The sequence below is a fragment of the Camelina sativa genome, chromosome 19, assembly GCF_030686135.1.
Source record: "Camelina sativa cultivar CO46 ecotype springtype chromosome 19, ASM3068613v1".
NCBI classification, from domain to species: Eukaryota; Viridiplantae; Streptophyta; class Magnoliopsida; order Brassicales; family Brassicaceae; genus Camelina; species Camelina sativa.
The window spans coordinates 1,882,884-1,898,969 of NC_141898.1; the positions used below are offsets into that span (position 1 = coordinate 1,882,884).

Sequence of the window (16,086 nt, forward strand, 5' to 3'; positions counted from 1 at the left end):
TTTAAACGGATGTCTCTAAAAGCTGCTTTTAGATAAACTTATAGTAATTCTCCGCTGCACAGAAAAATAACACAAACAGTGTCTCTTCTTCACTGACAACTCCATAAGCCATAGCCAAAGACAATAATCTGATAATTTTCTTGACAAAATACCAAACTCAAAGCTACCCATTAGATACTACTAATCTGGCATTAACCATATCTGCACAATCTCTGAAGATAGAAATCGAAGGCATGCTTGGAACTGTGCTCAGTCGAAGACTATTGTGCGAGTTGGAATTGCTATAGGGTCAAGCTCCCAGTATCCTCCTTTAACTAGCCTTGTTTTGACAGCCGGAATCTGATGAGAAAATCTACTCATTTCTGCCTTTGGAATGTTTATAAAATCCGCACCCGCCTCTTCTTTCCTCTGAGTTGTGTATAGAGAACTAGAGCCTTTAGCAGTCAGAGCCACCACCTTTACGATTTCCCCGTCACAGTTATCTTCCACCACTTCTACAATGTCGTGTTCTTCAGTGCTATCACAGTTCTTATATAGAGCCCATATCTCACCTTTCCTTGGGTATACTTTGACTATGAATTTCTTATTACTGTCGAAGGGTTTGACCTGATGTGAGAAGCTGGCACAAGGAAAGATTCTCGGTCTTCCCTTTTTCAACTTAAATTCCCCACAAGACACAGGGCGGGTTACGGGTTCCGTAGATGGTGGATACAGCTCCGTCGGGGTTCCACATAACACGAACTTAGGCTTGGTTTCAACTTTCGTGATCTTCACATACTCTGAGGGGATCCCCTTGTCATTGCTATAAATAGCCCATACCTGATTAACTCTGAATCTGTCTTCAGATCTCAGGTTCTTGAAGTCAAAGGCACTTCTTCGAGGTGTTTTGCAATTTGGTGACACAGGAGTTGTATTAGGGAACTCATACATGGAACCATCCACCTGAGATGGCAAATCACTCAGCTTGGACAGAGACGGTGTTTCACCCTTGGGTCCTTGTTTCTTCGAGCTCTCTCCTTCCTGACTTTCTGCTGATTGGTGAATGCCATTGGGAGATTTTCTGACTCCCAAAGAATCTGTCATAAGACCCTTATCAGTATTCTTAGGGTTATTCATCTTCCTGCCTTGTTTTGCACTTTTCTTCTCATCTCCTTGTTGGTTTGAGTTTGTTTGTAGGCGAGCAGATTTTCGGAGTGTGAAAACATCTGTGGCCTCACCATTCTTTCTGGACTCGTTTGGTGTGTTCTTTTCATCAACTCCCAAAGAATCTGTTACAAGACCCTTATCAGTTTTCTTTGGGTTATTCATCTCCCTGCCTTGTTCAGCACTTTTCTTCTCATCTTCTTGTTGGCTTGGAATTGTTTGAAGACGAGGAGATTTTCGCAGTTTAAAGACATTTGTAGCCTCACCATTCTTTCTGCACTTGTTTGGTGTGTTCTGTTCATCAACTCCCAAAGAATCTGTCACAAGATCCTTATCACTTTTCTTTGAGTTATTCATTTTGTTGCCTTGTTTATGACTTTTCTTCCCATCTCCTTGTTGGCTTGGAATCGTTTGAAGACGAGGAGATTTTCGAAGTTTGAAGCCATCTGTGGCCTCACCATTCTTTCTGGACTTGTTTGGTGTGTTCTTTTCATCAACTTCACAAAAAGAAATATTATGGCTTCTGTTTGTTCCGCGTTTGACTTCCCCAAGATTACTGCAAACGCAATTATCATCATCAGATTTTCGACGTTTCCTTGGGGATGGTGCGGTCTCTGGAACTAGCTTGACCTTCGCTCCAACCTTGGGAGCTTCGGGATAAGGGCTGTCAGCTTTACCTTTCAGGATCTCACTATCCATTTCCATTTCAACTGCATCAACCTGAAGTATATATTCTGGTAATGCCGCAGGATCCAGTTCATATGAGTCAGCTGGAACACACTCTTTCTCTTTTCTGGTCATTTTGATTGCTGGTACTTTGTGAGAAAATATAAGCATATCTTCCGGAAAAAATTGAATCAGGCAAATTCCATACTTTGCCTCCCTGTGAAATAGCGGACGAGAACCTTTTAGTTTACCCAGGTAGGCCGCTCCAACACCGTAATCATAGTCAAAATCACTCACAATTTCCACAAAGTCATACTTGTATGGTAATTTATGCTTTTCTAGACTATTGTTCCATTCCTTGTTCCATTCTCCGAAAATGGCCCATATTTCTCCTTTCATAGGATAGATGGAAACAGTCTTGTTGTAACGCAAGTGATGCATTTGACCTGAAAAGATTGAGCGGTTCTCAACTTCCTCTGTTTTCCCATTTTTGAACTTACCACAAGCAACTGGAATACTATCATCATTCTCATCACATACTGGCTCAAGGTAGGTAATCCGCAGCTTGAACTCGGCATTCAACACATTCTCTACCCGAACATATTTCCTAGGCATACCATCTCTAGAATCAGTTGTAGACCACACTTGATTGACAGCAAAATTCTCTGTGTTCCGTTCAACATCAAACACATTTAACTCCGGATCAGGTACATCAACTGTATTAGGGTTTTCATTAGCTTTGTATCCATTTTCAACTCTATCAATCTTGCTCAACAAGGCTGCATCTTCTCCATTACCATTACAGCCTCCACTAACTTTGTTTTTGGATGACAGGATGTCTTCATTTCCTTTATTAGCATGTGAAGACGCGGAAGAGACCCCAGAATCAGCCTGTTCAGCTGACTTATTATCCTCAGCCGTTTTCTTCATATTAAACTCAGACTCAGATTCACAACCTGGTTTTGTCTTTTTACTTGGAGGGTTGACAAAATCTCCATCGCTTCCCCGCTTTGTATCTGTTTTAGCCCCAGCAGCAACAGAGCTATCCACCTCAAAACTCTTAGAGGATTCCTCAACCGTTTTTCTCTTCCTTTTGTATGCATTAGTCTTCTTCGGAGCTGATGAATCAGGTATTGACTCTCCTGCAGTAGTATCTGGTTCTTTTACTTGATGCTGCGGCTTCAATACATCAGCTTTAGGTATTTCAGCAGAATCTTTCATACTACCTGTCTCACCATTCTGGGGTCTTCTTCCTTCGGTGTCACTATCGGTACAACCCTCATCTTTCTTGAGTTCCCTGTCATCAGCGCCTTTTTCCTGATTAACTTGATTCTTCCTGTAGAGTTTCCCTTCAACTGTTCCATTCTTATCCATCTCAGCTGCTGCACTTGCTGATTCTGCTTCAGTAGGAGCATTCTGCCGAGATGTATTGTACATCCCTTGATATTGAAAATCTTTTTTACCAGCAGTTGAACTACCAGGAGGCACTCCATCACACCTTATGCTGCGGGCAACGAAAGCTTTCCGGCAACTGGAACAGTGCATAACTGTGTCCATATATTCTTTCAAGTATTTATACCAACGGCCACAGTGCCTGCAACTCGTCCAGAAGGTGTGAACACTTACAATATTGTCGGCAGCATTGTTTGTAGCAGCACAGTGGCGACCCGAGTTTGCATTTGCATGCTTGTTAGCTAAATTTGAATGGGATTTGTATCTGACATCATACTGAGAGCGTTTCATCTGATCAGAAAGCACTCTGTGTGCTTCTCCAACCAACTTGAAAGCAGCCTCTGCACCAGGAAACTTGTTTTTGTCTGGATGGAGAAGCAGGACAAGCTTTCTGTATTGCTTCTTGATTGTATCGGCATCAGCCACCAAAGGCTGAACCTGAAGGATACCATACCAGTTCTCAAGCCCTTTGATTTTATTAATTGCAGCAGAATGCACATCACATATGGTTATCATCTGCAGTAAGTTTTCGAGATTGGGGAAGAGTCTTTGAGCCCTGGTAACAAATTTATGAGCTCCAACAAAATCACCAGCCTCCATCTTTTCCTCTGCAATTTGTTTTGCTTCCGCAGCATCTTCTTTATTGCATTCCATTGCAACAATAAACCTCGTAAAATCAAATCTCTCCAGTCAGCTTAGCAAAGTCTATGAAACACAGCACAGCCAGGGAAGCTATAACTCATACTCCCTGCAATACACATTGTTAATAAAACCTATCAGTTCATAATCTTAATCCGTCACTCTAAAAAATCAGTGTAAGTAAAAAACTCTACTTAGTGCTTACCAGTTCAGAACGCACACATCCTTCCATCACATAAATAAATCTAATAGGCCTTAAAGAGTCTGGAGTTAGAGGATATCACTCTTCCGTGTTCAATTTATAATCCTGCAAAAAACCCCAAAACCATGATGACAAGCAATAGATGAGTTTCATTTCATAAACCCAAGCAGCAGTGAAAAAGCACACAGTAATCGAAATCAAATCTAATACTCATAAAACTCTTTACATGGGAAATGCAATTAATATAAAAAAACTCAGAACGAGAAATCGGAACGGACGATTCGGATTCCCAGAAAGACAAACGGAAATCAAACTCTTATGATCCAAACAGTGAAATCGCCAGAGACAACAGATAAATCTTTAGGGAATCGAAAGCAGATATCGAATGTGAATGCATGTGCAACTGTGCAAGTTCCGATCAAAACGAGGCAAGCAACGGGAATATAGAAAAAAACACACCATGCGAAGAAAGGGAGAAGAAGAAGAAACTAAACCTGAGAGAATCACGGAGAATTTCTCAGAAGTCGTCAACATAACCAGAAGAAGCTCCCAGTGAAGGAGGAGACGAATCTAGTTCGAGAATCGATTAGCGCAAAATTAAGAACCCTAAAATTTGAATGGACTCAGAGAAGAGCATAATTGAGAACCAAATTATTAAAAAAAAAAAAAAAAAAAACGAAGAGGGAAGTGAAATATTAGGAGGAGGGAAAAATAATTTTATTTCTCTTTTTTTTTAATTCTTTTTCTGGGTACTTGAATAGCTTTATCCACGACGAAGATATATAGCTATTCTTTTATTATAAAATGACTAATTTCGTGTTTAAACTTAACTTTCCTTTTTTTAATTTCTGAATTTATTTATTAATATACTGACAAACTTTAATTTTTTTTTTAGTTCCTGATGTCAAATACTGTATGTGCATATGTTATCCATATGATCAAACTGAGGAAATGTGTAGATAGTATCGTCATATTTGGGTGGAATCAATAAAAGGTTCGAAGCACAGAGAACAACCGAAAGAGACCATAACATTAGGAGTTAAGGACCTACCATTGCCTCCTCATAGATGCATGTTTTAGTCCTCAGTTCTCACATCACTAACTACGGGTTACTCGTACTTACTATTTTTCTAGAGTTAACCGCCTAAACAGAAGCTCACTCACTTAATTAATAATCTCTCCTTTTTGAGTGTAAAGCTTCTCTCTTCAGTTTCCTCAGGAGTCTTTCATCGCTTCTTTCCTCTGGTCTGTCTACAAGACTTGAGGATGCTTGGTCTCATCGGTGGACGACTTAACATCAGATGATGACATAACAACAACATTGACTCCCGGAGTTAAACCTGAAACTTCCAATAATAAGCATATTATACCACTAGTAAGTGTATACTTTTATCAATAATGAACAAGTGCAAATACAAGAAAGCTTACCAAGATTGTTGTTGTCCTCCTCTACACCAGTATGCTTCACAAGCACGGTTTTCGTCTGTCCCAACTGTTTCTTCTTCAGCTCCACTTCCACAGGAGTGTTGTCCGGTGGATCCGCTTGCTCTTTCCTTGGACTTACTTCTGTTGTACAATCATCATTGACCAATGTCCTAAGCTGAACGAGTTTCTCTTCCCATGAGTTGACTTGACTCTTGACCAAATCAAGTTCTTTTCCTTTCTCTTCAATGTCCTTCTCCATCAACTCTACTTCCCTAGACCTCTTCTCAAGCAGTTTGCCAGATTCCTCAATCTGGTGAACAATCAGCGTCAACTCTTTTTTCTTTCTTTCTGTTTCCGCTTCCATTTCTTTCTTACGCTCTTGAACACTACGAGCCTCATTGCAGCGCCTCTTAAGCTCAGCCACAAGCTGTCCCAATTGTTTATCCTTTAACTCAAGCACACTCTGAACCCTGGTCAACGACTCCAGCTTTACAGTCAGGTCATTCCTCTTTAACCTTAGTTCTTGAGTACACTCTTCCGCTAGTTTCTTCAAATCACCAGCTTTGGACTTTTCTTCTTCAAAAGTTTGACTCTTTTTCTCAAGGTCTGAGCTCAAAATCTGCAGCTCCTTCTCCTTTAGATCTAGCTCCCGGGACCTCTTCTCAATGTTGCCTTCAACCATGCCAAAATGGTCGAGTAAGCCTTTCAATTGACGGACGCATGTTATTACTCCGGAAGCATCAGCTTTGATTTTCTCCATAGATTTTCGGAGTTTCTGTCTCTCCAAACCACCAAAACCCAAGTCATCTTCAACCATAGTTTCCCTCCTGCAAACCAATCAATGTCACAACAGAACAAAACAAACACAACATTGAAACAGAACTCAAAAAAAAAAAACGAAAAATAGCAGGAACTTGATAGAACTCTTAGTGTCCAGATACATCATACAACATTCTAAACAAAATCCACCACAGAGACGTTAAACAAAAGCACTAATTGTTCAAGTCCCAAAAAAAAAGACCAAGAAAAGCACAAAGGTGAACAAAAAGACCCTAGAACAGGCAAAGAAATTACCTTACTGTGCAGCAGGAAAATGAAGAGTGAGAGGAGTCTGAATAAGGATAAGAAGAATAATGGGAGAGATAAAGGAAACTTCTTTGGTGGTTCCGTACAACACAAGCGTTCGATTTAGCTAGGGTTTTGCTATTTACCGTCTTTCCGTCTGCTCTGCTCTGCCATTAATTGATTCTACCTGAGATTGTTGCCGACTTGCCTGAGACAAATGATGTGAAAGCTTACTTAACGGGCTTCTTCAGACCCATTGGGCTTTTATTCATTCTAAATCGGTAAAGCCGAACACGTATTTTTTTCCGACAAGTCAAAACAATTTATTTTTTTACATCAAAGAGATCAGACAAGTCTAAAACTCATATGTTACCACCAGTATCATATATAACATAGCCAAATTGTATATTTAGACTAACAGTCGTAAGTTTGACCATTAATTCTGCTTAAAACATGTGCATAGACCAAGTTTTTGGGGAAAAAATTCTGAAAAAAAAATAATTTCGGTAAGAAAATCATGAATTCATAATTTTCATTTAAATGTGTGTGAAGCTGATCAGAGATTCAGAGTGACAAGCACTAATAATCACTTCTCTCTACTAAACTACCATAAACATCGCAAATAACAATTACATAAAACCTTCAATTACTTAAAAAAAAAGCCAATATTTTTGGGACTATATATTTTAGTCTAAGTGGGATTACCTGAGATTATATGTTTTAGTCTAAGTCAAGAATATATCATTTCTTATGTGGGATTATATATTTGGTTTCAATACCACGTTCCAAAGCACCTTGTATAACATAGTTCCCCTTTCTTCACTAGTAAGGCCAAAATAATCGGAATGCAAACTCTGGAGATGACATAGGCTCCTCCCGCACCACTGTATGAGTTCTTGTTACCGTAGGAGGATACTTCCTCGATGCATCACTGTTGCAAAAGTGCGGTCTAACCTAGGAGATTGATAAGCCGCATACTCCATACACCGGAATAATCGCTGGCTACCCATGGTTACAACCCCATGATACATATAACCAAGCGGGTTTTGTGGAGTCATCGGATTAAATGACGGTTACAACCCCATCATACATATAGACAATCAATTTGGCTTAGACAGTACTTTGCATCATAAGTTCATAACACATGATACGTATCAAAAACATAGTGCACTATTTATGTACTATAATTACTTACTTACGCCATGTCCAAATCCAATGATAAGAAATGTGACATACATGTTAATATATTTAGTACACAGTCTATATGCTTGTTATATTATATGTTTAGAAATTAATCATATTTCTTAACGAGTGCTTTGTATCGATATTAAAAAGTGCATTCAATCATATGTGTGAGTTACATATGACTAATCGTTGCTCAACTTCGTTTAATAACTGATATTAAGGAAGAAGGAAACGAGGTGGTCTTATCTGTATTTGTGGTTTTGATTTTTCATGTATTGGTCTCGTTACGTTTTTCTTAATCTTGAATAAAATATACAAGGCCTTGAGGTTGTATTTGTGGTTTGCGTATATATAGTATATACACTTGTGTAATATGTTGAATATAGGAGTTGACGAAATATATATACATATAATAATAGTAATTAAAAGATATGTACATATAAAATATTCCGATATTATCATACGTTGAATATTGTTTAAGACAAGTCCATACAAGTTTGGCCCCACGTATGTCAAAGTTGCTGACACAAAGTTGTTAAATGAACCGAATAGTAAAAGTGAAAACAACAATAGATAACAAATGTTATTCTAGTGTAGAGATCTTGTGATATTCATTCTGATATCGATGCCAACAAATCGATATATCAATCGTAAATCTTAAGATCTACTACTTTGACCCCTATTTTCTATTAGTGGCCGGGGTGATGGATTGGATTGGAAACACAATTCTCAACCTCTCACTTGACACCATATAAAAATAATGAAAGGAAAAAAAAAGAAATTGTGTTTCCAATCATATGTAGCTCTCCTCATTTCGATATTTACTTCCATTGTAAATTAACATGTACATCATACAATTGGTTGGATACTAATTGTCATACAATTTGGTCGATCACTTGAAAAGCGCAATCAAAAGCCAAACCCTAGCGTTCTATAAAGTCCTTCATCATACCAGAATAATAAAACATGTCACTCAACGAAATTAACATCATATGTTGTGAAACTATGATGAAGAACTTATAACCATCTCCTTTGGGGAGCTTTGGAATGCGCCTATAGATTGAGAAGTAAGTTTGCTTAAGATATTCATTCCAGTATTTCGTCACCACCCACACCTATTCTATTGGTCTGACTTACCACTCATTCAGTTGGTTAAATTGTTTATTTCTAGGTAAATTATGTTTCACTGATCAAAAAAGGTCGAGGCAACCATTTTTGTATGATATTGCCAACATTGCAAACAAATCTCATTGTGATTGTTTTAATTACGACAGCATTTTGTAGGGTTTAGCCGAATGGAAATTTACAAAAAGGCTATTTATGTTCTCTAATTGGGTTAAATGTTGAAATATGAATAGTCGATCGAGTTTAATAGACGAAACAAAAGAGGAGAAAGATGTGACTTTAAAAGCCATCAAAATATATATGTCCAAGGATGATATGTTAGAGGTGAAATTAGAGATATTGATGAGCGCCAGTGGACGGACCTTCTTCACAAAGAAAATCATGTAGCCATACGTAGCTATTAATTGGGATCAAGTGACACCTCTATACGTTTAGGAAATGACCTCTCCGTAGATCGTTGAATATCAAAAGGAAATTGCTAAATTGGACCCACTCCAAGTTCCAACCAAACCCGCGAGATTTGGAAATCAAACCGGCGGTTATTAGAAATAAATTAAATTGAACCAGAAAAGGAAAAGCGACTGACATTAAGCCCATCTATGGGATCTAGAGTGAAACGGCAGCGTTTTTCAGAAGTGGCTAAGAGGTTTCTCTTTGTGCGGGAAAGAGCTCTAAAAAAAATTCTCAGCAAAATTTTGTCATCGCCGACGTCGGGAATAATCGCTGGTTACGTTGCCGGAGATGGAGATGAAGGATCAGGATCTGGAATTGGAGAAAGCTCGATTGATATGCTTAGCTACACAGCTCGGATTCGACGAAGATTCCGCGAAAGAAATGCTTGGCTCGATTCGTCGCTCTTTACGGTACCAAAATTTCGAATGTAGATGCTACGCTAGTCGTAATTGATTGGGTTACTTAGGCTTCTGTGTTTTGTCTTGAAAAGGCGATGATGGTCGGGATTTCATCACTGTTGAGTTTGTGTGATTTGATGATGCTTTTCTTGCGACGTTAGCTGATTTTGAAGAGGGAACTGAGGAATGGGATGATATACACAGAGTCTGAAGCTAACCCTAGTGATAACGGATTCAAGACTGATGATGATGATGATTCAAGAGTCCAAGTTCATGTCATTGAGGATTCTCCTGAGCCAAAGAAACACCCGGAGGTAATGGATTTGGATTCTTCTAGTGATCGGGAAGATATTGAGACACGCTTCAAGCCTTCAAGGTTCCAAGGAGATCACAGACAAGTTTTATAAATCGCTATTTGAGATCTGTCATCTATGGTAAGATTCATCATTGCAGTTACTGTTTCATGGTTTTTGGAAGAAGAAAAAAGATGAATGTCTTACAAAAGGCCCTTGAAACTCCGAGTTACGAAGTGTTGCAGGCCTTGGATGATCTGGAGTTTGGTATTCTTTGGAAACAAGGTGTTTCGACCCCTGCAGCATCAAGCATGTAGAGCATCTATGGATTGTTTTGTTCTAATGCCAACGGGAGGGGGAAAAAGTCTGTGTTACCAGGTCTTTATCCCTTAGCTTTATATGTTCCTGAAGGCGTGACTTGCCACTGTCTGCATACTGAATTTGCCCTCTTTTGTTTGTTTTACAGCTTCCTGCAACACTAAAAGCTGGAGTACATGTCAGTTTAATCATCTTTGAGAGAACTTATGGTGACACTACGACCTTACGGTCCTTCCACATAGTTGTTTGGTGATGCTTAATTTCTTAGTTTCGACAGTAACTCTTTCACTTTTGCTTTAACGCGGTGAAAGGTACCGGATCCCAAATCGGGAAATACGCCGGAGAAGACGGAGGCGAGAAGAAGAATAAGCTTGAGGTTACTGGAAAAGCTCGTGGTTTGTGTTGTTGGAGTGTTCTGTCTCTGCGCCAGAATCAGAAAAAGGAAGAAGAACGCTAAAACGCCATCGTTGAAGTGTAAAAAGGGCAAATCTCAGAGCTCAACGAGGAAGTTTAGTGTAAACCCTACTCTCGATTTCTTGTACTCAAACTCACTAGGAGTTGATACTTGGAGAGACAAAACTCTGTCAAAGAAATACAAGAAACCGAGAAGGATTTGAATGATAACAATGGTGGATTGCTTGAAGAAGAGGTAAAGAGAAGTATTGAAACAGAGATTTCACAAGATTGGGACAATGCTAGTAGTTATTCAACTAAAGAGATTGTGTCGGTGCACGAAACTGATGATGAACAAACAGTAAACTCTGTTTCTGCTCCTGTCGTTGTTATCAATGGACGCGATGATACTTCAGACGATGATGAGTCTTTTCATTCCGTTAGTGTTGGCTCTCAGCATTCAAATCCAAGTCGAACACGTATTTTTCCGACAAGTCTAAACTCATATGTTACCAGTATCATAAATAGCATAGCCAATTTGTATATTTTGACCTTTAATTCTGCTTAAAACCTGTGTACATAAATAAAACAAGCTTGAACAATTCTCTGTGCAAAGGAGATGATGATGAATTTATCCCTTTGCTCGATTTAAGCGGAAACAAAATGGTTCTCTGTGCAGATTAAACCAGAGAAACTTAGCCTACGACTTAACATTACCATTAGCACGAGCTACACACGCTTGCTTTGGATCCTACTAGTAGGCCTTAAGACATATAGCAACATTAAGATCTAGTTCAAGTAAGATTTAACCTCAGGTTTTAGGAACTTGAAGATTTCACACTTGAACTTTGAGCAGAAGCCGGATTAAGAGAACGTTGTGCAGAAACCGGATTAGGAGAAGCAGCTTGTGGATTTGATGAGGAGGTGACATGCTCTACATAGCAACGAACTTGAGGGGCTGCATTTTCTCTTTCAATCATGAGCTTGGCGATGAGGTCTCCTGGGAGATTGATTTCAAGCTTATAATCTGCCACAAGTTCTAGTATAGCTCTCAATCTTCCAGCATCTTTGTCTTTAGCCTAAAGGAAGAACCAAACATAGAGTGACTATCTCTAAATAAGTAACTAATCAGTTACAAGATCAGGGAAGTGAGCAAAAGAGTTGAACCTGAGAGGATTCAGTTGGTCTACTCTCCAGGGCAGACCGTCTTAGATTGATGATCTCTTTCCTTAAGAGATGGGAGGGTGAGAGCTCTCCAGTAAGCTTAAACAGACATATAAGCCCGACTGCAGGAATATATCGGTTTTTCTTGATGAGCTCTTTAACAAACTCTGCAAAAGAGAAAGAGTTAAATGTTAGTTTATAAGTCTTAAATGTGTGAGAAAATATATCAAAAAATGGTTCTGAAGATCTGATGGCTACAAAACTAACTTCGGATTTCAGTATTGAGACGCAGAGACTTGAAGAGTCTTGGAGCCTGTTCGTAATGAGCAATAGACGAAGCAAGTAAAGCAGCTTCTTCTTCATTGATCAAATTCTTTAATCCATATGCCACAATGAACAGAAGAAAGGCCAGGGCCTCGAGAGATGATTTTGGAGCTTCGATAGCTATCTTCTCTTTCCACAGAGTTGCAACTTGTGCGGCTTTGTTCTGCAGTTGAGGATCATCTGGTCGTTGAATTTTTGTGAGCTCCTCAAACGAAAGAATCAAAATCTGAAGCACTGAGTCTTGAAAACCCAATTCTACATTAAGATGGTCCTGCACTTCTTCCAGAACAAATTCTGCTGGATTAGGTAAATCTCTAAGAACACTGGACACTTCAGAGCGTGAAAGAGTAGCTGCTGGGATTTCATGATGTGTGAGAGCATCTTCATTAACCGGTGCAGTTTCTGCTGCAGCTGCCTGCTTCTCTTTCTTAACAAGAACAGTGCTCATATTTCTCAGCCGTTTCTTACTCAACCCAAGTTCTCTTTGAATTTTCTTCAACTCTTTAGATTTCATGTCAAGCTGTTCGCCTGAGATCGTTATCAGACTGTTTAATGATTGGACCCTCTTTTCCTTGACCTCAATGTCAAATTTGAAATGGTTGTTTGATTCTACAACGCATTCCAACTCCATCTCTTTAACAACAAGCTCTTCAGATAGTCCCTGGATTAACTGCCAGATAGAATCACGCTGATTACGCAAGACAACAAGCTCATTGGTATGTTTTTCAATCAGCTTTATGATTTCCTCCAACTCTTCAGATTTCGAGTCAATAGCTGATAGCTTGTTGTTCAATGTATGTATCATCGTTTCTTTCCGCTCGAGGACAGAAATGGATTTCTTGATAGATTTTCTCACATATCCCAACTTCTTCTTCGCAGAAAACAACTCCACTGACCGAATCTTAAGCAGTTTCCTTCGTGACCCTAGTTGCGCATCTACCGTTGCAAGCTGTTTGCCAGATCCTTCAATCTTGTCAAGAGTCAGTGCCAAAACTCTCTTCTTTCTATCCGTCTCCTCTTCCATTTCTCGCTTAAGCTGAATGTGTTCCTTTTCCTCTGACTCTATCTGATTCTTGAGCAGATCAAGTTCCTTTTCTTTACCTTCAACCTCCTTCCTAAACCTTTCAGATCTTACATTCAAATAAGTTGCTTCAGCCTCTGCTGCTTTAATCTCTTTAGCCCTTACTTCCATTTCAGAGGAGCTTCTGCAGATAGTCTCCAAAACCTCCTTGTGTGTCTTCTCCTTAGCAGCAAGCTCTTCAGATAGTACTTCGATAAACTGCTTGATAGTATCATGCTGATTCTGCAACACAACAAGCTCATCGGTCTGTTTCTCAATCAACTTTTGTCTTTCCTCCACTTCTTGGGATTTCGAGTCAATCGTTTTACTACAATCCGTTATGAAACTGTTTAGCAATTGTATCTTATTTTCTTTCAGCTCAAGGTCAGAATTGGAAAGCTCGATGGATTCCCTCAAACATCCCAACTTCTTCTCCGTAGAAACTAGCTCTATTGACCGAGTGGCAAGCCGTCTCTGTTGCGACTCTAGTTGTTCATCTAGGCTCGCAAGCTGCTTGCTAGATTTTTCAATCTTGTCAAGAATCAAAGACAAATATTCTGCCTTTCTACCTGTCTCTTCTTTCACTTCTCTCTTACGTTCTTCAAACTTAAGAACCTCATTGCAAAGCCTCACACGCTCAGACTTGACCTGTTCCAACTGCCTACTCCTTAACTCAATCTCTCTCTGAATCCTTGCCGATGATTTCTGCTTCTCACTCAGCTGATTCCTCTTTGACCTTAGTTCTGCAGTGCACTCTTCCACCAACTTCTTCAAATCACCAGCTTTAGACTTTTCTGCTTCAAAAGATTGAGTCTTTTTGTCAAGCTCTAAGCTCGAAATTTGCAGCTGCTTCTCCTTAAACTCTAGTTCTCGAGACCTCTTGTTGATATTGGCTTCAACAGTGTCAAAATGCTTACGCAAACCCTTCAATCGACGGGAGTAGGCTATGATTTCGGAAACATCAGCTTTAAGTTTCTCAACTGATTTGTGGAGATACTGTCTCTTTGACTCAGTGAGTTCTTCTTCATAATTAGACTTCTCCATAGCAGAGAGCAAAAGATAACATCAACAGTGAACAAACCCAAACCAATTACCACTTCCTCTTCGAAAAGGTGAAGACTTTTTGAAATTTCAATCTTCAAAGATCTGCAAAACCTGAAACAAAGAAAGAAGAAGAAAAAAGGAGATGAGAAAATCTTAGATCTAAGCAAAAGAAGTCTCTAGATAATGCATACATTGTTGCTAAATCGAACTCAGGGGATAAAAAAATGGAAGCTTTTTTTAGTAACTCAGAGGACGAACAGAGGAAAAATTCCCAAAGCTAAGGTGAAGAGAAACCCTAACCCTTAACTAACGAAAAAATATTTGCCTATGTATGATAGGAAACAACAAGATCAAACTGAAGTCAGATTACTAAAACCCATGAAACGATTTGAAGAACAACAACAAAAAAAAACCCTAACTTTCGTTGAATCAAAGTGGAGCAAAAAATAAAACAGAGGGAAAAGAGAGTTTGAAGGGATAAACGCAGGCTTTAGCGAGAATCAAAAGTGCTCTCACCTAAGCTCGATCTCTTGTATCTGAATTTTTGTTTTAGGTTCTGCAGGAGGAGGGAGGAAGAAGGAGATGACAACAAAATTAAATGGAGGGAGATTGAATGAAGAACAACCAAAAAAAATAAGGATCGTCAGATTGAATAAATAACAGCCGTTGGATTATGCTGACGTCGCCTCCCTGACTGATGTTGTGGCCGTTGCGATTAGAAATCTCCTGACTGATCGTTCAGATTGAATGAAGAACAGCCGTTGGATTAAGACTTGATGGGCTGATTACTTTTTGGATATGACATTTTAATTTTATACATAGATAAGAAATCTCTTATAAATAAAATTTCCATTTTTAATGCTAAACACTACAATATTCATTAAAAAGGAAAAATACCATTAATATATTGTGGCATTTTTTTGTATATTTTTTTATACGATTCATGGTATGATTGTTCAAAAACACTTTATATAGAATAGAGAAACTAATACTTGTTCAATGCCCCTTGTTCAATATTAAGTATTATAAAATTACATCCCTAATTGTAATCGGTATAATCAATTTTAAAGAAATTGGAACTAAAACCAATTGCATCCACATTCCACATAGCATAATTGTTGCATGTCCCACTTATTATTAACCAATTCAACATTCAATAAAATAAAAATAAAGTATCAAAATCAATTTTTTTTTTAACATTATTAAAAAGTAAACGCAAATTAAAAAAATCATTATCAATCTACCAGCGAAATCTGTATACGGTCTTAATTAGACTATTTTTTATGTTGTACAAAAGAAACTTGAAACTTAAACAGTTAGTATTAACGCTGATAAAATGTTAAACTCAAATTAAAAAAAAAAAAAAGCAAATTAATAAAATACAACTAATTTAACCTCTTTGAAGTAAGGCATCTTGAATTGTTTTGAATTCATGTGAAATATCGCTTTGTTTTGAGCGTTTGCTTTCCAATCTCCTCAATAAATTGAAATTCATTGTTAATCATTATCTTTATGTTATTAGTAGAAGAGAAGTACATTTTGTACATTGTTCAAAATTATTCACTTAATTACTGAAATTGCCACTAACATTATGTACAGAAAATGATTAATTACAATTTAAAATGACAATTTTGGAATTCTTATTTAAAAAAACGAAAATTTTGTTTTTACTAATTAATTTATTTAAGAAAATATTAAATTTTATCTCTCCTCTAATTATGTCAACAAATTTATTAT

General features: G+C 38.3%; 3 protein-coding genes and 1 long non-coding RNA gene across 5 annotated transcripts; 1 reads left to right on the top strand and 3 right to left on the bottom strand.

The window, feature by feature from the left end:
* Window positions 1-10: 10 nt before the first annotated feature.
* LOC104764132 (uncharacterized) lies at window positions 11-4,901 on the bottom strand. Its single transcript, XM_010487585.3, has 3 exons — window positions 4,597-4,901; window positions 4,106-4,207; window positions 11-4,009 (listed from the first exon to the last, which is right to left on the bottom strand). Exon 3 carries the CDS (start codon window positions 3,913-3,915, stop codon window positions 250-252), a length of 3,666 nt encoding a protein of 1,221 aa, XP_010485887.2. The 5' UTR covers window positions 3,916-4,009; window positions 4,106-4,207; window positions 4,597-4,901; the 3' UTR covers window positions 11-249.
* A 153-nt stretch (window positions 4,902-5,054) lies between these two features.
* On the bottom strand, window positions 5,055-6,798 carry LOC104764133 (uncharacterized). The gene is given in 4 exon segments (XM_010487588.3): window positions 5,055-5,378; window positions 5,381-5,442; window positions 5,531-6,354; window positions 6,602-6,798. Coding segments are annotated over 3 exon segments (984 nt in total). The 5' UTR covers window positions 6,345-6,354; window positions 6,602-6,798; the 3' UTR covers window positions 5,055-5,270.
* A 2,741-nt stretch (window positions 6,799-9,539) lies between these two features.
* LOC104764135 (uncharacterized) lies at window positions 9,540-11,359 on the top strand. 2 transcript variants are annotated; one of them, XR_015591597.1, is made up of 5 exons: window positions 9,540-9,765; window positions 9,846-10,187; window positions 10,284-10,410; window positions 10,513-10,573; window positions 10,676-11,359. It is a non-coding gene; the product is annotated as an uncharacterized LOC104764135 (long non-coding RNA). The 2 variants fall into 2 exon arrangements; XR_015591596.1 differs by having other exon boundaries at window positions 9,589-9,765; window positions 10,284-10,424.
* LOC104764134 (uncharacterized) lies at window positions 11,274-14,975 on the bottom strand. The gene is made up of 4 exons (XM_010487590.2): window positions 14,866-14,975; window positions 12,189-14,460; window positions 11,925-12,088; window positions 11,274-11,836 (listed from the first exon to the last, which is right to left on the bottom strand). Exons 2-4 carry the CDS (start codon window positions 14,347-14,349, stop codon window positions 11,576-11,578), a joined length of 2,586 nt encoding a protein of 861 aa, XP_010485892.1. The 5' UTR covers window positions 14,350-14,460; window positions 14,866-14,975; the 3' UTR covers window positions 11,274-11,575.
* Window positions 14,976-16,086: the final 1,111 nt, after the last annotated feature.

Coding starts and splice junctions, on each gene's coding strand:
- LOC104764132 (XM_010487585.3), bottom strand. CDS start 3,915: ATGGAATGCAATAAAGAAGATGCTGCGGAAGCAAAACAAATTGCAGAG.
- LOC104764134 (XM_010487590.2), bottom strand. CDS start 14,349: ATGGAGAAGTCTAATTATGAAGAAGAACTCACTGAGTCAAAGAGACAG. Junction 12,089..12,188: donor TCTCAATACTGAAATCCGAA/GTTAGTTTTGTA, acceptor TCTCTTTTGCAG/AGTTTGTTAAAGAGCTCATC. Junction 11,837..11,924: donor GACCAACTGAATCCTCTCAG/GTTCAACTCTTT, acceptor TTCTTCCTTTAG/GCTAAAGACAAAGATGCTGG.